General features: G+C 33.3%; 1 protein-coding gene across 1 annotated transcript; it reads right to left on the bottom strand.

The window, feature by feature from the left end:
• Window positions 1-1,321: 1,321 nt before the first annotated feature.
• Window positions 1,322-21,818, bottom strand: LOC111048542 (lipid droplet-regulating VLDL assembly factor AUP1). Its single transcript, XM_039435191.1, has 9 exons — window positions 21,479-21,818; window positions 19,932-20,072; window positions 15,963-16,113; window positions 14,362-14,525; window positions 13,350-13,511; window positions 12,357-12,536; window positions 10,334-10,377; window positions 9,524-9,657; window positions 1,322-3,893 (listed from the first exon to the last, which is right to left on the bottom strand). The coding sequence occupies exons 1-9, from the start codon at window positions 21,532-21,534 to the stop codon at window positions 3,765-3,767; spliced, it is 1,161 nt and encodes a 386-aa protein (XP_039291125.1). The 5' UTR covers window positions 21,535-21,818; the 3' UTR covers window positions 1,322-3,764.
• Window positions 21,819-24,963: the final 3,145 nt, after the last annotated feature.

Raw genomic sequence — 24,963 nt, 5'->3', positions numbered from 1 at the left:
AGGTTGGCCAAAAATGAGGGTCTCATGCCCCCCAGTACACCTACAATCAACACCACCATTCTTACAGAGTAGCCTAGGTTTAGCCTGCGCAGCTCTAGTAGGTCATGATATTTTGTCTGTTTTTCCTCCTCTTTGGTGACAATATTGCCCTCAGCTGGTGCTGAAAACTCAATGACATACATTGTCTTTGGAGTAATGTCAAGGAGGACATCATCAGGCTTTGTGCCTCTTAAAAGCCTGGTGGTGGAGAATGAGTATTATTATTATTGACCGAAGCGAAGCTGAGGTCTTAGTTTCGACTCAATCGGCTTTCGTCTGTTTGTTTGTACCGCAGTTATTGTCCGATTTGGATGAAATTTGGTATGCAAGTTCTTTGAAACAAGGCGCAGAAACGTATGTGTAACGATTTTTGATAAAACCTCTGGTTTTGTTGTAATACTTGAAAAACCGCGAACTAACCTCAATCCAGAATGAATGTGTCTTTGAAGATACAGCAATAATTCATTCCCATACTTTTCCGCTTCTATTGTTATGAGCACATGGTGGTCGAGTCGGTTAGACCGTGGTCTGTCACACTGTGGGACCCAGGTTCACTTCTCGTTCCTGCCAGATTTTTTTTTTTGCAGATAATACTAATATTGTCTTATCTTATTCTAATAATATATCATTGTAAAATAAATTATTATGATTAGATAGAATAATTAAATTGAATCATCTTATTATTATTATTATTAAATTGATTTAACAAATTAATTGGATAAATTATTTTAAAAAATCTTTATTGTATTAGAGTCCAATAGTTGTAGAGAAAAATTTGTATGTAAAGGTAAAAATGTTTTTTTTTTCCTTTTTGTGTAGTTGAGAAGTTGATATTGTGGTAATTATTAACATTAAATTGAAAAGACCAAGAAATTGTCAAAAAACACAGATTTATTGATACTTAGAAATACCGTTATCGGTAATTACACCATTGTCAATCTCTGATAAACTCTGATAATGACCGAAACCGGTCTTTCTGAGTATCAATAAATCTGTGGTTTTTTGACAATTTCTTAGTCTTTTTCATTTAAAAGGTATGTATTTGATATAAAGGTACTCCTTGATAAGTCCGGTGTCCCTGGAAACGGTGTCTCTAGCACTTTCAATGGAGAAAATAATAGATGACAATCATGGCTAAATCTTCACAATAATTACTGTACTGGCCCTTCTCATTAGATTGAAAGTTGTATTCATGAGCGAGGTCTACTGTTTGCAGAACTACTAGTTATTATTATTATCATTTCGGACTTCCGGTTATTGTACACAAGAACTTTGAGAAACACATTGACAGTAGATCATATATATTATTTTTTATTCTTTCCTGTTTGATAATTACATAAATTTCATAAACAGGATTTTGTTCTATATTGATATTATTTACATTTGACAACGTTCATTATACAGTAACTATACGTATAACACATGTTTTGGAATAAAATTTATATTATATAGGCCTATTCATAACAAAAATTTTTTTGAAATTGAAAAATGTACTTCATTTATGGAGCACGAAAAAACTCTTGTACAGTGACAAAACTTATGCAAAAATAAAAATATATTTCATCCCGTTTCTGATGATAATATTATTGATTTGCTCGTAATTTGAGTTGCACCCTACAGATGAGCATTATTGAATTAATGAAAAACTCCCTTAAAATTCAGTATATATAAGCATAGATGTAGAGATGAAAATGTTACGTTTATTAGAATCTACAAAAAAAATATTTTAAAAGAACATTCAAGTTTGTAGAAACGGTAGAACCATAAGCCACCTCTAATACAGAGGTATTGGAGGTGGCTATGGTAGAATCCAATGTACCTAGAATACATTCTAGATACCTTGCTAGAATCTGTCAACTGCTTTTGCTCAAACTAATGTTATCCTAGAGTCACCATATGGTCACACTAAACAAGCAGTGTGAAAATGAGTGGGACATTTTTTGATCAGTTGCTTTTTGAGTAGGAAAATCTAACAAATCCTTTCTAGAAGAGCAGGTCCAGCATTTCTAGTTTGTTATTGGTTGAGATTGGAATCATCCAACAGTGATCTAAGCCTATTTTGATTGTCCACTAGGATTTTTTGTTGCTGGATGAGATGTATCTACACTTTCAGTAAGGAAATTCTAGGATACGTTTTTAATGATAATTATTTCAGATTGGAAACAATAAAAAATAGTGAACAATGATTTGTTGTTAGATATTCATAAGTTTTATCATATTTTACCTTCACAAACAAGTTTTTTATTATTTTACTGCTACCATAATATGGTAAAGCTAGGACAAACCACTAAAATTGGCAGCAACTTATATATTACTTTTTTTCTGCCAATATTGGATGGGAACAACGTTATTACTACTTTCAGGCCTGGATTTACCCTCCAGAAGGACTAAAAATTATTCAAGCAGATGATGAGGAAGATGCTCCTAAAAGGTGGGGTAGGCTACTCACCAAGGAAGATTCTGGAGAAGATTTGGGTGGGTGCATAGACAATAGGCAATGTGAAGCTAATTAGGATTGCTGTTATTTTCATTTTCGGAGTAGTTGTGGAGGCGAAGTTCATACTTATCAATACTGAATAAAAATACTAGATATTGTTCAACCACAGATTTATTTGAAATCGAACGACCGGTTTCGGTTGTTATATCATTATCAATATCTGGTAAATCGGTAAAAAATTACCAGAGATTGATAATGGAGTAACAACCAAAACCGGTATCTCTACTTTTAATAAATTTGTGGTTGGACAATATCTAGTCTTTTTATTCAGTATGATTTTTATGATGGATGAGAAATAAAAGTAAATCTAGTTGATAATTTAAAAAACATATAACTAAGAAATAAAAAATTCTATCATGAGAAGAAATTATTTGGAATTAATTAGGCCTATGGGATTTTCAAAGTGTACTGGCCCATTTGACAATGAAATGAATCATTGTCCATATACATTCGTGTGGTTTACTGATCTGTATATTTGAATCAAGTAAGGTAGGCTACGGTTTGTCAATGGCTGTGAATTATCCTACCGTTACTATGGTCACACCTGTTTTCAGCCAACTCAAAAAACACATTAGCAATATTGGGATACAATCGAGGACTAAATAGGGTTTAAACTTAGTATTTTTATCTGAAAAACATATTAAAAAAATTGGTTCGGGATAAAATGGGACAATGCAAAACGCAATGTTTTATTCATTAGCATAATTTGGATGGATTAAAAGTGAAGTTATGTTTTTAAATATTTTACAAACCTGTTGTTAGACCAAATAAAACTGAATACAAAAAGAGAATTTTATATTCTATAAACAGAACTATTTACATTTTTGAGAATGCTTTCAACTGTATGGAAATGGAAACCTGCAAGTGGATTAATTACGAGAATATAGTTTCCATATCTTATCAACAATCATTCATAAATAAATTTTATATAGGCTAAGAATGAACAAGGTTATACAAATCTTTTCAAACTTTAGACATTTTTATAATCACTGAAATTCTTATGATCAGTGATTACTATTGAATAACAATAATTTAGAAGTCATCTAGGAGACACTGCCTACTCGAGTTGAAGAGCATTCAAATACATTTCAAACAATGTAAAATCACCTACTCAACCGATTCAATAATTAACTATTGATGATTCTACAGCTCCAATGAAACTGCCCGCAGGCTATTACATCCGAATACAAAGAAGTCAATAAATTTCAGTCAGATACATTACTTAATTCTATTCAGCCCAAGCATCTACAAGGCCGTGCTTTTCGATGTATTTTCTCCGAGCATCTGCAATCAATTTGGCTTTCCTTTCCACGAATGATATCATTTTGCCTTGTCCCCCTTGGCTCACAGACTGCACCTGTAAGAAAACACACATCATTTGTGACTATTACGAAATATAGTATACTAACCGTCAGGCCCGCTTCGCTCACCATATCCGTCTAGCCAGGGGGCTCCGCCCCCTGGACCCCCGACTGGATCGTCCAAAAATGAGATCAGCGGGCTCGCTGACGTTATTGCAAATTCCTTCTAACACAACATTAAAATTACACCCTAGCTGAGCTTCTGTACTAAATTTGAACATTTTCTGTTCATTTGTTCTCGATAAAGCTGAGAAAACGCTAAAAAACGCTGGATAAACGCAGATTTCGGGCGTATCTTTGGAAATTTTTCCAAATCCGTTCTTAGTACGCCTCTAAAGGGCCAACTGAACATACCTACCAAATTTGAACGTTTTTGGTCCGGTAGATTTTTAGTTCTGCGAGTGAGTGAGTGAGTCAGTCAGTCAGTAGGTAAATCAGTCAGTGAGTGAGTGCCATTTCGCATATATATATAAAACTGCTCAATGGAGAATAGTTAATAAAATAACGGGGAGGAAAAATCAAAACAACACTTTTGCAAGTTTTAAAGCAATGGATAATGATACAATTATTACGGATTCACAGTTTATAGCAAAAGAGTTCAATGAATATTTCATAAGAGTCCCCAACAATGTCAAAGATGATCTACTCAGGAACATAGACCCACCAGATAATTACAACAAGGTTTTCCAAGCACATTATCCTGATAATTCCTTATATACCCTACCACCGAAGAAGAAATTTTCAATCTAATCAAAATCATGCCAAATAAGAAATCAACTGGATACGACTCTCTTACTAGTGGAACTTTGAAACAAATTATTTCAAGTATTATAACAATTTTATGTCACTTGTGTAATGCAAGTATGTCACAAGGTGTTTTTCCTCAAATATTAAAGAAGGCAGTTATTGTCCCAATTTTTAAAGGTGGTGATAAATTACAACTTAATAACTACATGCCTATAGCGCTGTTATCCATATTCTCGAAACTATTAGAAAAACTTGTTAAATGTAGACTATTACATTTTCTTAATAGGTTTAATTTTTTTAGTGTCAACTGCTGTGGTTTAGTTCGTTTTTAAAGGATAGAACCCAATGTACGAAAGTAAATAATACACATAGCCCTTTTCTAACAGTTAACACAGGATTACCACAGGGCTCAGTGCTCTCAGCCTTACTATTTATTATCTTTGTGAATGATCTGTGTGATGCTAAATTGAATGGGAAAATTTTTTGCTATGCAGATGATACAGTACTAGTTAGTCGGGCAATTCATGGGAGGATTTGTTCAGCAAAATAAATGAGGATTGTAAGCTCCTCCAGAACTGGTATCTCAGAAACAGATTGGCAATAAATGTTGAAAAAACTAAATTCATCAATTTCTCCTAAAATTCTACCTCAACCAATAATTTTTCATTTAAATAGTTGTAGATATGATTTTCTATGCCAATGTCCCCCAATAGAGCAAGTAGATTCATTAAATATCTTGGAATCTTTATCAATTCATCTCTTAAATGGAACACCCACATAGCAACCTGCAGAAAAATATTACTAGAGACCTATGCAAATTTTATCACTTAAGAGACCTGTGTAACACAAAAATCCTCCGCACCGTATATTTTGCTCTAATAAATTCTAAATTAGAATATGGCATTGTATGCTGGGGTGGAGCAGCAAAAGTACATTTCAGTCCACTACAAAAATTACAGAAGCACTTTATTAGGATAATACTTTTCAAAAATCGAAGAGAGCCTTCGTTTCCTTTGTTCCAATCACTGGGTATTTTCCCACTCCGGCATTTATTTGCTTTTAAAGTATTAAGAATTTTCTTTTTGCGTAGTGGTAATGATGGGTTTTTTAGACCCTGCTTTCCTGAAAGACGAAGAGAGGATTCCATCTCACGACTACCTAGAATAAACTTCAGTTTTTTTGCGAAATCATTTGTTTATCTAGGTCCGAAACTGTATAACATTATACCTAATGATGGCAGGAGGAAAACTTCCCTTACAAATTTCACGAAAATTATAAAACCTTGGTTGTTTCAACAACATGATTTAGACTGTTTACTTCAAGTTTTATCTTGACATGTCAGATTGTAGTTTTAACCCCATTGTAATCTCTTCATGAATATATTAGTGCTTTATAAATCTTCTGAATTGTATTTTGAACTGTTTCTATGTTTCTGAATTTTTTAGTTTTGTTATTCGAAATTAAATTTTTAACTCTAAATTTTGACTCTAAGTTTCGTTCTCTGTAAACAGTATTTTTCTTATAAAATTATTATCATTGTACCGCAATGGCCGCAGATAATAATTGTTATTTATTTCATTTAGCAACTCTTACCTCTATATTCTGAAATTTATATATAGAATAAATGTAAACTGGCAGCGTCTATAAAAAATTGCTGCTAAAGTGCGAGATAAATTACTTTTAACACGGCTCTTTCTCGAAGACGGAGAGGTCCGATGCTCTATCCTCCACTAATCGCTCCCACTACCTAGCAGCATTCTTCTTCTTTTGTGTCTGAGTGAGAGAGCTTTGTAGCGCGACGCGGCAACACTCCCCTCCATCTATTGCTGGCAATGTTCCAAGAAGTGTACTGGTCAGCAGGTATATTGGTTTGTGTGTCACAGAGATGTTTTCATCACAAGAACATGAAGCAAAATGACACGGCGCATCCAATTGTGCGCAGGATGTCTGTCTGTATCCATGCTACAAACTGTAGAGGGAGACATGGGTTTCTCCTCTTCATGTTGAAAGTAATTTATCTCGCACTTTAGTATAATTCTGAAACTATTAGTGTTTTAAATGTTGTATTACTTAAATGCTGAATAAAGTTCATTTTCATTTTTCATTTCATTCATATATATATATATATATATATATATATATATATATATATATATAAATGATGGACCATTGTGAACTAAAAGTTGAGAATATTAATGAGCTATATTTCAAAATTCAATACTTAATTCTAAGTAATGGAGAAACATAATCAATAGATTGTTTGTAGATATTTGAAGTCTTTAGCAAAAGTAGATAAAGAGACACCATATAAACATAAAATTATTATTGTGATTTATTTTGAAAGAGTCATTTTTTGTTGCTGAGGATGATGCACACATGAGCACGAAGGCCTGAGCGAGAATAATGAAACGGATGATTATGTTAGAAGAGTAGACCTAAAGCTTTAGGTGGGTTCCGAACCAGTGAGAAACTATTATCAAGCTTATAAATTAATGTTATTTAGAGGAGTTGGGCTTTCAAAGTGGTTACCCTTACAACAAGAGTGGCAGGCGCATGGAGCTCAACCTATTTTATCCATTTTTAAGATATCAGCGCGGCCACGTTGCAACGAATGAATATCATTGAGTGAATATATTCAATACGTATATAACAAAATAGTAGAGCATAGAATACAATAATTAACTGTAATTCGAACAATTATCAATGTCAAATTGTTACTATCAGATTAATGGATCTTACAATACTAGGCCTATTTTCAAATTGTTTTATGTAATCAGGAATGAGCATTTAGAGTGTTACGAAATTTTGATGAGAAATTATTCAAGAAGAATGAATAAGTGTGTTCAGTGCCTGTTTCAAAGGGAAACACTTAAACTTTTTATAAGAATAGTTTGTTAGTGTAAAACAAGTCCTAGCGGTAAATTTGAAATGACTTCCTCCACTGGACTCAAGCATTCTTAGATAGTGTTGTGCAGTTGTGGTGTACCATCTTGCATTGAGTGAATATTTTCTTGGTAGTCATTCTTATCGATATCTGTCGTCAGTCATTCTTATCGACATTCGGTATCGAAAAACTGTTGCAAAAAATTCAGATAAACTCTCCCTGTGATTTTTCATTTTGGATAAGGATGGGCTGTTGTAGCACTCTCGGAAGCAGCCATTATCAACATAACTAGAGGCAGTGCTTGTTATGGCGCGATTTCGTACTTTTTAACTTTTCTAAAAAGACATGAGGTGTTTCCCTTTGTAACATCACCAAATACAGCTCTATGTATTTTCTTAACATTTTTTTATGAGTCAAGTTGTTAAGTCCTTTATGAAACACTCTGTATATCTTTAGACACACACGAGTAATATTTGATATTTGCAAGATTACTTTCAAAGTCAATATAATTATTTATTCATCCATGAAATACTGAACGAATCAAGTTACTATTCAAGAATCCTGAGCCTAGAAGTGGACATGCTCAATCGGGCCTATAAGCAGTAACAGACGATGAGTAATTGTTTTGTAATTATTCATTGTCGATTTTGATTGGATTGATCATCAGAGTTTATCAAAGTTTAGAGGCAGCCTAAATGTGAGAATTGAGAGCAATCAATATACAAGCTCTCAAAAAATTGACAATAGATGTCGGAAAAGCTATTCAATGAACTCAATGTGGACGTTCGAATGATGGCCGTTCCACAATTCCAGACTCACTTGAGGGATTTTGAGAGTTTTTTATACAGAGTGCGGCAGCGAAACTTCCTTTTTTTAAGTAAATAAATCAAGATGGATAACCAACAACGTAAATAAATCTCTTTGTATGGATCAGAAAGTTTGTATATATTTTTTGTAATGTAGACACATAATACACACGTACACCACTCTCCACACTGAGTAAACCGATTTTTGGCGTTTGTCATGACTCTTGTCAGCATTGCAGGCGTTATGTTAGCAATTTCTTCCCTGATATTGGTCTTCAAATTTTTTAGGGTCGTTGGACGGTTAAAATAAACAAAGGATTTCAAAAACCCAAATAGAAAAAATCACAAGGGTTCAAATCGAGAGATCGGACTGGCCACTCCAAATCGCTCCTAATTGAGATGAGGCGTCCTGGAAAGTGCTCCCTCAATTGAAGTCACATTCAGAATGTTCCTGCACAATTGCCATGTAGTATGGATGGGAATGAAAATCATAATGGAGAATTCGTCTCACAGAACGATCGGAAAGTCCAAGAGCAGACGCATGTTTGCACGCAGAACGCTGTGGTGATCGCAACATAGAAAGTCTCGCGCCTCAAATGTCCTCAGGTGACCTAATGGGCCGAGGGACTTTAGTTCTTCGTCTTTTGCACTTTCAGTTTATCTGAACGTAGTGACCCACGTAACAAATGATTTCCGGTCCGGAACAGTAACCAAAGGAGCTAAAATAAAGCGATTTCGAAATGCGCGCTGGGTTGTGATCACAGAACATCCGCTCGAAAAATAAGTCTCAACGGCAAATGCACGCTTCTCATTGTTCCAATGCATGATGGCGAATGAACATGTCGGGAAGTAAACTTTATGATCTGACCTCTTTAATGAGATCAAATTTGCTCTACTACAACACCAGCTGACTAAATGGCGTTCACTTTAGAAGAGGAAGTTTTGCTGCCGCACCCGGTGTAATTACAAATTTTATTGTGATATGTTGTTGCTGGAGTTATGCGTCTTAGTGTTTGCTATTATTTATTGTATTATTTTTACTATCGCATAATTAGATGTTCTTTGTTTAGGCTATTGTATATGACGTTGTTTGTAACATTGTTATGTTTCTAGACAAAAAGATTTATTTATTGATATCAGTAGGTGAGTTTAGTTGAAAATTATCAAAGTTTTTGCAGTTGAGACTTACGACTGGCTGACTACTTGGACGTGGCACAGCAGCCGGCTGCACGGGTTGGGGTCGATGAGGCTCTTGAATGGCGGCGAATGGCACACTCTCCTCAAGAATATTCGATATCGTCAGATCAACGCTATGTGTTCTACCTACAAACAAATACAAAACTATTAGGATACCTATTACAAACACAACAATTGCAAAATGATGGAAAGAATAGCAGTATTTCCAAAGAATAGTGGAAATCAGTATCAAGTATCAGTATTAATTTAAAACTTAAAAATCCAACTATAATATCCTTTTCTGATGATACAGCGACTATTTTCCCAGGAAGAACGTGGGCTGAGGTTCATGAAATTGCAGAGCGAAATTTTTGAGCATAAAAAAGTGACTAGATAAAAATACTTTTAGCTTGAACATACAGAAAACCAACTATATTACATTTTATTTCAATAAATTAGGACAGCCAGACAGAGAATTAAATTTGAAACTCCATTCAAATTGCAACCTTGACCCAAACTCCTGCACTTGTCCTATAATTGGTAAACTTAAAAGTAGTAAATCTAGGTGTCTATATATAGATGAAACTTTAACCTTCCGGTAGTCGCGCTGTTGTAAAAAGTACGCTGCACAAAACTATTGAATGGGGTGGTGTCAGTGAATGAGTCACCTATGCATTCCAAAACTTTCTCCCCATCACTCCACTGAGTTGCAGTATCAACCGAGAAATGGTTTAGTCTTTAGGTGCCATCTAGTCGCGACAGTGCATAAGTAGTGCACTACTATAGTAGTTGTATATTATAGGGAAAGAGACTGCCAACGAACCAATAACACAGAATTGTTGGCTTTGCTTGGTGTGCCTTATTGGGCTACGAAAAGGTAATCATGCAAATGTTCATAGGCGTAAAATAATCCAATGAGATGGAAATATTAATTATAAAATTGATAGATATGTTTTAACAGTAAACAGAGTACATAACACATAAAAAATAGGATGTTGTAAAAATTACAACAAGCGACTGCTCGTGTGATTGAGTAGAGCGCGACTTCCGGAAGGAAAATGGGATATCCATAATAAATTAATTTGTAATCTCTTATAAATTTTATACATTTTTTTTCTCATTGTATTTTTGTGCGTGGTGAATAAATTGAATTGAAAAAAGTCTCAAAATGCTAATCAATATTGTTCAGTAGGCCTATAGTTCATTATTAATGACTCAGTATAATGTTTTGTTACAAGAACATAACAATTATGTACATATGCACAATTTCGTCCAACATATTATCTTAATAAATAGATTACTGAAGTTGTAAACAGGGGTGTGTGACAGGTTGTCCTAAATTCATGTTACCGAAAACATATTATAACAGCAGCGGTTATGAATTTATAAACTTCCATTAGGCTTTTTATTATTTTAAAATTGAAATGTTTTGAAAAAGTGAAATGTTTAAAAACAACTAAGATGTTGACGTAATGCCAGTGGTGGTCAGCATCCAGTTTAATTGTCTTCAGGTTGTTGACAAGTAGGCCTATATGTGATGTTACCTTGCAGCCAAATAATCATGGAAACTAAACTACTATATACAAAACGGTTTCTTTTTGATGTATGTGAATTTACGAATTTACGATATCTCTGTAGTTATATTTTATTTGCCAAGAAAATATATTTTTCAATGATTTGATAAAACATTTTCATAATTAAGATTGTATATTTTCTAATAAGTTATATTTCTTGATTGTTAAAAACCGATATGGCAACATTGCGGAGCTAGAAAAGGATAGCGCTATCTGTTTTGTCGAATGATAGACAAGGATAGCAAAACCAATGTTAACCAAATACTGCCATTATAACGTGGACATCCAACTGGAGCTAGACACTAGAGCTAGCCAGGCCTACTGGAACAATGTTGCCAGTTCGTTGGGCATGGCATTGCTAGAGATGGGTGTGACTTTAGGCTATACAAGATATATTAAATATTCAGTCAATCTTATTATGTTTTGGAAGCATTTTAATAAAATACCATTTTCTTCAAGAAAATATATTTTTATTTATTTATTCGTGGACAGAATCACAAATCATATAAATATGATCAGGAAGGAACAACCGGCTTGGCCAAATCTATTCCATTCCCAAATTTTGATAAATTAATAAAATGTCCAAAAAATAGGTTATGTTTCTACTGTAAAACGTTCAAGTCAATTTTCGTCCAAAAATATACATAAGCTAAAATATGTCCCAGAATCAAAATATTTAGATTGAATGATGAAAGAATTTTTAAGAACCCCTACCGAACATGCTTCAAGTTTCTTTCCAACATTATTTGAATATTGGGTCAACTATAATATTATAATTATATAATATGATATATATAATTGATATATATATATATATATATATATAATATATATATATATATATATATATATATATATATAATATAATTATATTGTAGCCTATATTACAGTTCTACATTATTTTAATATTGGTAATAGCACAGAATTATAATTTGACAGTTGTAATAAATTATAAAACTAAATTTTCTGATAAATTACAATATTTTTCTTGGTTGTTGTTAACTGATCGTTCTACAAATTTATATATTGTAATGTTACATTATTATTGTATTTCTAAACTGATTTCTTCAATAGCAATGTATTTTGTTCTGAAGGTGAAGAAGAAAATTATGATATACTTAACAATATTGCAGTATTCCTATACAACGTAGAACTTCTTTCAAACAGAATAATATTTTGAAGAAGTTCAAACAGAACTTCTTTTTATTTTTTGTTCATTGTTTTAGAAAAACCTCAACAAAATAGGTACAAGTTTATTAAATCAGAAAAAGCTAATAGGTAGACCCTATGAGAAAAATCAAAATATTACATTGGATAAAACAGCTACTAACTTTATCAGCTGCAGTGTGTCTTGTGGCACAAATACCAAGTTCACATGCAATAGTTGATTGAATCCTTCCCAAGAGATCTTCATCTGATTCATTCGCCTTTCTTGTTATGACAGGGAGGTATCTGAAAACATTTATTCAAGAGTTATGAGTAAATATTCCTAAAATAAAATCAGCTTGGTGTTTTTTTTTGTGAATAGTATTAATAATATTGTGTGACCTGGATAACTAAGGTCTGTTGTTTGGTTTCCATGTAGCACCTATTCAATTTAAGGGCAACTCATAAGACCTAACTCGTTTCAGGCAGCTGGATGACCTGTTAACTTGTTTTAGGTATCTGTGACCCATGTCACATTATAGTAGTTTTGAGGTAAAACTACTATATAATTTTTTTGTAGTAGTTTCTGAGGTCATCAGAAACATTACCTTGGCGATCTTTGATCTTTGTTCTACGTTCTTCTTTGTGAAGAAGAATGTGCTTTGTGCACACCAGTGCGGGAGAATTTCCAACACGCGGTTAAATGGTTGAAATCGTCTCCGTAGCGAATCGCAGGGCGATATGCACAAGGCTTTCAACTAATCTATCAAATAAAATAATTTGAATATTTTCCAAGATTTGAGTAATTCAGTCATTGATCCTAATTGAGCTGTTGTAGTTTACTTCAAGGTTCTTGAATACAAGAATGTATTTTGCTGTTTTAAGAATACAATACTTTCATATGACACCAGAGAACTACCTGAAACTTACGTTATTAAATAAAATTGGGTAATAAGAATTTCAGTATTGTGAGATACTAACTGAAATATTGAATTCAATTCAATTTTATTGGATTGACACAAATGTTTCAAAAATCAATTGAATAGCAACTTTCATAAAGTTATATATTAAATAAAATATATTAGCCTACAAATAAATTTTCTTAAAAATTGAACTTACTTGAGTTTGAAAACTGTGAATGGTGTGAAGAAAAACCAGAAAACATCGAAGAATAGGGAAGATCCAAGAACATCTACGGACGTTTCTAAAGCTGTAGGTCTCCAAACTTCTATCACTAGGGGTTGCATTGTATCGCTAAATTTGGCCGTCCAAGGTGCAAATCTGCAAGGAAAATGAAATGTATAGATACTAAACTAATTTCACGATGAAATGGTGATACAGTAGCCTAGTACTCTTGATTTGATGTGATGACACATGGATATGAATGACCATAGGGAAAATAGGGGAAATTAAGCGATCAATAGCATATTCATGGTATGGGGCGTTCCAAATACCAAGCCAATTACTGTCGACTATTGTAGATTATCACTGTATTGGCCGAGTGAGAGTAAATGAACGGCACAGTACCAGAGTCACATAGCTTGACGAAAAAGACCTTCGTGGACTATGGGCTTGAGCAAGCAGTGAAATTTTGAACATTAAACGCCCTATACCAAGGGATTTTGTTATCTTTTCTCAATAATATAACGTATTCTGAACGGTTAACGTTTAATTATGCATTCCCAAGTTGTTAAGTTAGCTTGATTATTAATAACTTAGCTTGACTATCACTGATAGTTCAGTCACCAGATAGGTAGGCCTACTGAAAAGAAGCCGTTTCGGGAATCACGCCAAGTTCCAAACCACCTGAGTTTTTCGTACAACTATTTTGGAGGAACACTTAAAACGCCAACATGTACAGAAATTTTTGTTCAAAGCCAGAGATTGATTGGATTGGATTAGAGAATTTTTTGATTATATAAGTACCTGGAATTTTTAAGCGTGAACGCACAGTTTATGGTCCAAGAGAGAATAAGACACACTGAGATGCAGCACTGCTGCAGATGAGATTAGGCTGTGACCATTTGACCATTGAGAATAAGATACATATATGTCAACTGATTTTTGTGTTGAAAAAACTATGGCAATTTCCACAGCTGTTGCCTTTGTTGCTATAATTCAGTTTACTTACTTGAGGAGACCCACTTTGCCGCTAGTGGTTGCTTCTTCTGGCTGGAGTAGCATTGGCTCGGGAAAGTTGTCCACTTGATATTTCATTTTGCTAAAAATCGGTCTGCGTCCATCGGTTGTGTCCAGAACTCCCAAAACCCACGCTAGAGGCGATGGAAGATCCCACTGTTAAACAAAAAAAATGTCATTATAAGTCAAGTGAACTAACAAAGTTGGTCTCCGACAGCTCTTAAGATTAATCATAGGTGTTCAGCAATCGAATATTGATGTTTGATTGGAAAATATTGACGATTGCACAATCACTCGTTGATTCTGAACGATAGTACCACTACCTATATGTAATAGATAAAAACAGAGACGAATAATGCAATGGTATCTTTTGTCTGCTATATAACTTAATCTTGTAATAATAAAGACAGCTAATCATGAAAATTGTACCAAATTGTTCAGAAAGATTTAGAGATCTATAGCCTCACCTTCAAATTCCAATTTTATAACTCTGAAATCACTATATAAGTCGATAAACTTGGAGAAAATTTGGCCGAGTTTGACGTACAATAGAAAAAAGTTGGTGATATCGAAATTTGGAGGTAAGGCGCAGGATGTCCAAATCATTCTAAATAATTTATTTATTTCTGGATACAATCAGAGACCATATAAATTTGATAACATTCTCATGATTATCGAATGGAGGATAACGAAAAGAACGAAGTGCCTGTTTCAGCTATTTTTCCGAAGGTAGTGAAGGCTCTTCAGAGTTCAAGAGAACAGGCATAAGTTTATTGTGTAGTAAGTTGAGTAAACCAAATTTATTTGAATGATTCAATCATATTTTATTGATAATGCTATATTTTGCTATGAGTTTATTATACAGGTTTTATACATATGTACGGTAAGTATTTCCCCGAAAATTTGTAAATTATTTCTTATTTGTTTCAATGTGAATCATTGGGTATAAAGTTTGATGAATTACTATTGACATTGGTGTCTTTATGTATCTATTTTAATATCTTGGGAGCATTAGAAAATAAACTAATTGTTGACCACAGTCTGTTTCTAATTAAATCCTTGAAGTTTAAAATTCTAATAAAGGCCTTGCATACAAATATAGCTTGTTTACTGGTTAGAGCAAATATGTTATACTAATTCATAGTATATTCATATGAGTAATTATTTTATAACTACCAAGTGGTGCGCGGGGATTTCCTGTAGGAGCATAATTCGGAGACTGTAATGCCTCACGGAAAAAATTCCGTGAGTAGTTATTGAATCTAACTTTGAATTAGTATAAAATAGTTTCTCTAACCAGTAAACAAGTTATATTTGTATGCAATGCTTCATCAGCATATTTTCCAAAGTTTTATTCTTTCCTTTTTGGAAAGAAGATAAATCATCCATTGAGCCATTTCTCACGACTCTATGAAGCTTTCCAAAACAAATGGAAGATTCTGCGTTCCACTCTAAATAATCAACAGCATAGGATAAATTGTTGGTAACATATCCAACTAGTACATAATTATAGTTTGCGTTTGAACAAGCTTTAAATGAAAATTTGTTCAATTAATAATGAAAAACAAAATTTTAATAATCAATTATACTCACTGAGAAAGCACCAGATGTCAAGAAAATGGCGATGTTATCCAAACAAGTTACTTTATTGGAGATTATGACTTTAGCCGAGCTGTCTCTTCCATTTTCATTCTCTCTATAGAGCACTATGCCCAGTACAGCACCAATAACTCTCGTGAAAACACTGAAAGAATTATTGTTGATAAGTAGGCTATAGTCAATAGTTAAGAGGCGTGTTATAATTTGATAATTTAACATCAGGCATGTTAAATACAAACTAATAATATTAGCAGTCTAGTAGTGAATATTAAATTGGAGCACAGCTGATTTACATTATATATTTCATCATCCTACTGAATAGGATAAACACATTATCCCAACGTTAGTAGACAGACTGTCTACTAACTTTGACATTATCCTACAAACCAATCGAGGAGAATGATAGATAGCTCAATAGAATGAATTATTTGTAGCCTTTATATAATATTGTAGCTAAATTTGTAAGCTTTATTGTTTGTGAGAAAATGGAATTGATTAATAATTTGAAGATTTCTTGGGAGAGAACGAAAAATTCTTGAGACTTGTAACAATATTCATTGTTCCAATTGTGAATGATGAGGATTATGCGAATTATCATGAGAAGTCAGTCTGTTATAACAGGTTGTTTCGCTGCTTTGCTTTTCTGAGTTGTAGACTCAGACTTGTAGTAGTGTCGACTCTGTAAGTGTGTGCGTCGAAGTCACACTACTAAGAAAATCAACGATTTTCCTGGAGCATCAGCTTAGTTCATGACCTTATAAAGCAAGGAATTTTTTCCGATTGATTATCAATCATGCCTTATTTGGTTAGGAATTTGGAAAATAGCTGTCAATTGTTGGGAGAATGTATCTTAAATTATAGTTGTACCGTTCCATTCTATTGGCAGAAATTGTTATGAATATCTTCAATAAAATGGTAGCTGCCAATCACAGTTAACGTTGGTTAGGTTCCTATCTAGTGAGGCCGTACACAGCTGTCCTCGACAAGGCAAGCATACAGTGGCTTCACTCAGCGTCTGTCCTCTGTTGTAAGCAGTACAAAATGTAGTCACAGTATTTTGTGTTAATCATGGCTTTTATGCCAGCTTTAGGCTTGGTAGTATTTGGCTCTGGAACCTTCTGTTTCAGTAGCATATTTAGTTTTTTCAGCCTCAGTAAATGCTTTAATTAAGAAGAGAGGATATCAAATGTGTCACCTTGCAATGGAAATTTTTTTCCTATAACTGCTACTAAAGGTACGTCATAGATTATAATATAATTAAGGAAATTATTATCGATGAAAGCTTCCATCAAAGTATTAAATTTATTGTGATAGATACATCTAAGTGTAAGTGTATTGTGATAGATTTATTAAGATAGTCCTCTTGATTCTGATTTTGATTTGAATGGAAGATGGTAATGGTAATTCAAACTGATGAGTGATAGAAGAAAATAAACGGTACATGCTCTTGCAGAAATGTAGAGTACCTATAAGATGGAATTGAGATATTTTTTATTTTAAATTATTTTTGAAGAGGAAGCTATGAACCTAAATTTAAATGACAGTATTTTGTGATATAGATTTTATTTTTTTTTTGCTGATTCTAATGAAAAGCTTTCTTGATTCTTAAGGAACACACCTATCATGTATTTTTTTTTTTAATTACACTATATATGTAATTTATGTAAGAGAACTGACTGAACAAACTAACAACAATACTTGAAAGACCTTGTTATGAGAAGTTGTTCAATCAACTAGTGAATTAAAGTTTGGTATTATGGAATAATAATATTATGTATTCACCTCTTTGTATATAGGGCATGACCCTGACTACAAATAAATCAAGATATAAAAGTAATGGCTATTTGTATTTTAAAGTATTTTTTTGTATTTGAATTTCATATAGGAAGAACCTAAATAATGTTAATTTTATGATATAACTGAAGTTAAGTTAATTTATTTTATCCTAGTTTATTTTTTATTCTAACACGGGCAATGTAAGAGTCCATCATTTTACGGGTTCATGAATGTCTCGTGAACGTGTGTCTTTAAGCCGCTGAGATGCCTCTGAATCGATGGCAGTCCTAGAAGCTTGGGGTATGCTGTCTCCTGTCCATCTGGACGTGTAGAGCTCGATCACCGAGCCTAGATTCAAATTGAAGAAACAGCTTTGAGGTAACAACTTTTTCCAAATTAAACAAACGTCCCAGGAACTCCGGATGTGGCAGAATGGGTTTTAGTGACTATAGACTTTCAAAAAAGGGGAGGGGTGTAAAACGTGAACCATTTAAATCAACTAAAACGTGCTGAATTAGACTCTTTTTGTTAAATCGTAACTTTGATTTGGGAATTAATAGATTACAAGTTTTTATTTCGTTTGAATAGTAGATTTTCGGTTGTATCTTTACATTGAAATGTGAGGCCATATTTTCTCTGTAAGGATCCAGCTGGAATTTCAGTTTTCTTTAAATTTATATTCTATAATCTATTAAACTACTAAGAGTTGAATTAGCCTATAAAATGTTTAAAGGTCCATAAATGTTTTGTAAATGATATTTTCATCGTAAAGTTGTGAAGAATCGAAGCTTCAAAAGGACCCTAACCTTTTTTCTAAATCTGTTTTGAAAGCACATATTTTTGAATAGTTTTCCAAGGTAGAATTCCGTGATGTGATTTTTTACGAATATTTTGTCTTTGCTGCTTTCATAATAATTATAAAGATACAGAATGGATATTATTAACATTTGATAGTATTTTGATAGTCTTTTAAAGGTTTTGAAGTGTGTTCTAAATGTTCTAAAAGTTTTCTGAATTTTATGCTGATCTTTCCTTTGAATATTTATTGTTATTTATGATTAACTTCTGAGAAATATCTATGATAATTTTCAATTCTTCTTTCTGAAATTAGAGTCCTTAAAGCTTCTTATGATTCCATCTAGAACGTTTTCAATGTAAAGCAGACAGAGTAGGATACTATCGAATAAGCTATATCGGAGATAATTTTCTAAATTAAGTGATTCTATTTTCGGTTTTCATGGTGTAACTTCATTTTGTTTTATTAACTGTTGAATTTAACTGTAAGAGGTGACAATATATTTGATATCTTCTCTGTATTTTCGTTGTCTCTCTTGTCATTTCTGGATTCCCGTTCTCTAGCACTAGGTATGTTTATCAAGCATCCCTTTTATTAAGTTATAGGCCTATTGTGTGTGCTTCTAAATTATAAATTCAAAATTTACTTTCTAAATTCATTGCACGGCACAGACTCCTAATACAATGAAGGAAGCATACTTTAATAAATTATACAGAAGTATGACCGTCGTAGCGATTGATTGCTTAGATTATATAGCCTATTCATGCTAGTTGGGACTCCCAACAACATGTCATACGAGATGTAAGACTTTATAACTCCCATCATGCAAAAAGTCATTTACATTTACTTAGCCACTTCCAATGACGGTTATTTTCGAAACACTAAAGGTGAACCGATTACAATTATCATTGATGAAGTTCAACTAAACTGTTCCATTCATGCAAAAATTAATCTTAAAAAACTGAAATAACTACCTAGATTGTTGAATCATACAAATGGAGACACAGCCGCGAGGCAGAGGCAGACGCCGCCTCACGAGGCTAGCTTAATTCAAGGGAATATGAAGCAGTTGCACTTGACAAATCAAACGACCAAGGATCGTTTCAACTAGAGACTTAGATTAAGGAGAGCCGACCCCAAATAATGTGAAGAAGTTCAATAAAAATAGTTATCTGTCACAACCATAGTCTAGTGTACCAGATGTAACAACCAAATTCGGTTTCTCATTATTTAAATAAATTTGTGGTCGTTTTTATTCAATATGGACAACTTAAAAAAACCTACACAACACAAAAAGTTGCTCAAAATATATTGAAAAAACCCAAATAATCCGAAGTTGATAATAGGAGTAGAATATTAATCAAAACTAGCAATGAATTCACCACACATACCTTCTACCACAGTTCAAGTTTATAAGAATAATGAGTGCAGCATATGCCTGTGCCAAAATAAACAATCGCACAGTGGCCAAACACAATCCAAGAGGAGAGTACAAAAGAAGAGTGAGTATCTGCCATCCTTTCTTTGGAAATCTGAAAAAAATACATGGACAATAATTTTTTTTTTTCATAAGCCTACTAAATTTTCATTGTATTGAAATATTGACTTTTGTTACATAATCAAAAATCACCATTTCGTTTTTCCTACTGAATTAAATTAGTTTTATCTAGGCCTACTCAAGTTTCAGACCCAATTATCAATACTCAAGAATGTATAGTAAGTTCAACTTGAAATATAACTGAAAATAATGCTTTATTGAGCTTCGACATCAAAACTTGAGTTTTATGTGAATAACAACTAACTTAGCAAAGAAATAGAAAATATTACGGTACTTTCAAGTTCATAACTTAATTAACTTCATAATTGTAAGTAGGCCTATTATATGATTATTTAAATTATGCTATCATATCATTAAAATACTGCAATTAGAAGTGGTTGACTCATATAAATATTTCTACACAGGTTTGAAGTATACAACCTCATGCAGGAGAATATATCGATATAATAGTGATTTCTGAAAAGAGCATTATTTGTAACATTAAAAATGAGATTTATGAAAACTTTAATTAAGTCTTGTAGAAATGATAAAGCTAAAAGTAAGATGTGCACAAACTGGACTAGCAAAAATTGTCTAGATTTATTTCAATTTATAGCCTAATTTTCTAGTCTCAGAGGGTTATTCTCTATCATGTATTCTATTAATGCTTGACTTATTAATGAATAACAAGCAATAGAAGTAATCTTGGGTGAGTAATATTGATTTACAATAAAAAAAATATCTAAAATTAAGAGGAAAAACAATTTTAGGTTAGAGAGTGACCATTCTACTTATAAAAGATAGGATTATAATGCATGTGTGTACATACAATTTTTCTTGAATCTATTTTACAAATTGAATTTATTAAATTGACTAAATAAAAAAATTGAGACAACTAAATTTCAATCATTCAATCATAGACAACTAAAAGGACTGCCCAATGTGCATGTCTATTTGACATAAATAAATTATATTCAGAATATTGGACTAAGCTACTATTTATAAAATCATCTTCTTGCATCATTCTACTAGCCTATTAAAAAGACTGTGCTCCAGTACAGGTATGTTGAATTTTATTTTTCTTGAGTCATTCAAGGAATTCTTTGTGCTTAAAAAATTAAATGATTAATAAAAATCTTTATGCCGAGTTTTGCATTGGAAGATCCATTAAAAATTCAATAATAAATCAATTATAATGCAAGAGAATTATATCAATATTAAACATTACAGATAGCCTGAATAATATCAGTGGGTGTCAATTGACGTACTGTACCGTGCCATAATAATAATTGTCTATACAAATTTTATGAATTATTGAAATAATAAAGCATTATGAACCGTTGTTTATGACTAACACATTTGGCAATAATAAATAAAAATTAACAGATTTATGATAATTACCTGTCCTTTTCGAATAAATCTTGAATATTTGGCTCAGATGTACTGCTACCTTCCATTATAAAATTATTATAGGTTAGGCTACAGCTGCAATATTGTTTATCAATAAATTTAATGCAAAACCAAGTTTTGATTTTATGAAAAGCTTGACTGTTGAATCACATCGATTTTTTGTGATTTCGTGAAACAAATTCAATAAGAGTAATAAAAAAGCACAATCTAAGAACTGAAAAGTATTTGATTTGCGACATTGAACAAAAATAGAAAATACAATCATACAGTGTCAGTACCTTAGACCAGTTATAGAATAGACACGCTGGGAAGTCTAGCCTTTGTAGCCAACATCTACTGCCAAATCTAAGGAACTATAAAGACTGGGTACACGCAGTGAACTCTATACTAACTGGAATGGGCTGTCCAATGCTAAGCTACAGCTGAAAGTGTGTAAGGCGGAGTGAGTGAGACAGGCATACCGTGTGGGATTCCCTTCTCTCTCGTACTCATACATTTAAGCAGGTTGTTGCAGCTCTTGAGTACGATTTTTCATTTTTAAAGTTTAGATCAAAACCTTTTCTCTTAAATATTGTGATGTATTTGTTGTAAAATGCGTAGAATTGAATAAAAATACGACCAAAAAATGGTGATGTACGGTATTGTGTTGCATTTGGATGCAAGAATGGGCATGTTAAAGGAAATGAAATACCATTTCACAGGTAGGTAAGTCAAACATTTTTAGTCTATTAAATAATTTGAAGAAACCTTTTTGTTTCACATGCATTTCCAATACTTTTTTCTATAATAATAATAATGGTTTTTGTTCATAGCACAGACATGCCACCAGGGCATGTCCATAAGGGAACACGTCAAGATAATAATAAAAACAAGTCCTTAGATGGACAGTCAAAAAGTTACAGAAAGTAAAAAGAAACACAGAAAAAAACAACCAAGCAGCAGGCAAATGCGCTATTACAAGAAGTAGCTACTTACAGTTGCCATGTCACATTCAAAAAATTCCCTTAAGGAGTAAAAGGGATTTTCATGCAGGAACGTCCTCAATCTCCTCCTCAAAACCATCTCAGTTTTGAGTCCTCCACAATCTACAGTAAGGGAAGTTCAGCCTGTGCCTGTTCCTGGTGTCATGCCGATGAAAGTCACCTCTGGTAGGCAAGGCAACAAGTCCCCGAAAAGCTGCAATGGCAGACCTGAAAATGTAGAAATTGAAGACTGTCATAATGTGCTCCCTTACAAACAGTGGCTTGCAATTCGCCAGATAATCAGCCCCACATAGAATTTGTATAGCCTTCTTCTGCACCAGCAATATCCTTTTTACCTCAGCGGCACCACCCCACAGTGTAATACCATAAGCCATCACACTATGGAAGAAGGCAAAGTAGCACATTCGATGATGGGCCCCCGGGATGCAACCTCTCAGACTCCTCAGCAGGAACAGCACTCTATTGAGCCTGCAACAGATACCCTGAATGTGATCTCCCCAAGCAAGCTTACGATCCATTGTAAAGCCCAAGAGCTTCACCGAGGGGAAGTTGAACTGATCACCATTCTTGAGGCTGAACACAATGGACTGAGTCTTCTCGCTGTTAAGCAAAAATCTATTTGCTCAGAGCCAGTCAGCCACGGTCCCCTCTGAAGCCTGCATCAGTTCATGTAGGTCAGCCAAGTCCCCATTGATGTCCAATAATGAGGTATCATCAGCATAGCATACCACTGTCCTTTTTCTGGAGAGAGCGACATCATTTATCATGATCAGGAACAATAAGGGCCCCAGCACAGAGCCCTGGGGCATCCACAGGTCACCAATCTCACCCGCGACCTTATACCATTTGCAGACACAGCCTGCTGACGACCCTCCAGGTAGGAGCGGAGAAGCACCAGAGGACTGCCAACTATGCCCTAGGCAGAGAGCTTAGACATTAAGATGTCATGGTCTAGGGTATCAAAAGCCTTGCTGAGATCACAGAGAGTCAACCCAGCAAGACCTCCCCCCTCCAAACTCTCAATTACTTTTAAGATTAAATATCCCACAGCCTCAACAGTGGACCTCCCCGCTCTGAATCCAAACTGGGTACCTGCAAATAAGCCATTAACCTCACAAAATTCATATAGCTGCTCTGCTATTACCATCTCGAATATCTTTGAGAGTATAGGTAATATAGATATTGGCCTGTAATTGTTGGGGTCACATCTATCACCTTTTTTAAAAACTGGAATCGTTTTTGCCAATTTAAGCTGGCTATGAAAAACAGACTGAGCTAAACATAGGTTTATATAGTATGTCAGGGGAACGACAATCAGCTTAATAATACTTTTTATAAACCTACTAGACATATAATAAAAGTCTTTACTAGTAGAGCTCTTCATACTGGATGTGATCCTCAAGATGTCCTCTGGTGTGACACTGCGCCAAGTCAGGGTCAATTTATATTGATCAGTTTATTTGACCAAAAATAAAACAACAAATTAGGTTTTATTCCTAGTATACTACGATAGTTTCTAAGCTATGTAATTGAAAATTTAGGCCTACCTACTTTATTAGCATCTAAAATGAAAAACATAGTTGAAGAACAAATGAATCCTTATTCAAAAAAGAATAAATACAAATGATTAATGATTTCTGTGTTATCATCATGAGATGACATAATTTATTTTAGGTAGGTGCCTACTTTATTTTAGTAGCCTACGTTTATTTTGAAAAATATGATATTGCTATCAGCTGAATTGTGATTATTTTTTTAAACATTTCCATTTCAAATAAATATTCGTTCAATTTACAATATTATAATAATTATTTAGCATATTCTACTGTTTGCTTATCATATGGTCATAATTATAATACAATTAATATAAATGTTTCTTCATAGATTTCTTTGCATCATTTCTGAAACTCCCACACTTACATGATTTGAAATGTAATCAGAATACCTAGTGCATTGCTATCATTATATATTTAATAATCATCATGAGTCAACATAATTCATTTTATTTACCTACTTCTATTGTGAAAAATATAAGATTGTTATCAGCTGAATTGTAATTAATTTTTGAAACCTATCAATTTCAAATTGTTCATTTTACTCTGGTAATTATGTAGCATATTTTACTGTTTGCTTATCATAGTCATATAATATAATAAAATGTTTCTTCGTTATTTGCTTCATTTCTGAAACTCCCACTCTTACATGATTTGAAATTACACCAATGCACACCTACATAATTCTACATTTATAGCCTGCTGTAAGTAGGCCTATATTATTAAATTGAGATATTTCCTTGAACAATAAATCATAAATCTCCCCTTTAACAATAACAATAAATCATATAATCCGAAAAAGAATAGTATATCCTATCAAAATAAACATAAGACTGTGTTTAATAGTTTCAATTAAACACAGCCCTCCTTTGGACTGTGTACGATAAAAACTCGGGATTGGAATAATAAGGACTATGAGCCTGCTTTTTCATTCCCAATC

The sequence above is a fragment of the Nilaparvata lugens genome, chromosome 1 (genome assembly GCF_014356525.2).
Source record: "Nilaparvata lugens isolate BPH chromosome 1, ASM1435652v1, whole genome shotgun sequence".
NCBI lineage: Eukaryota > Metazoa > Arthropoda > Insecta > Hemiptera > Delphacidae > Nilaparvata > Nilaparvata lugens.
The sequence above is the reverse complement of the archived record's forward strand: the minus strand, read 5'-3'. Positions and strand labels throughout refer to the sequence as shown.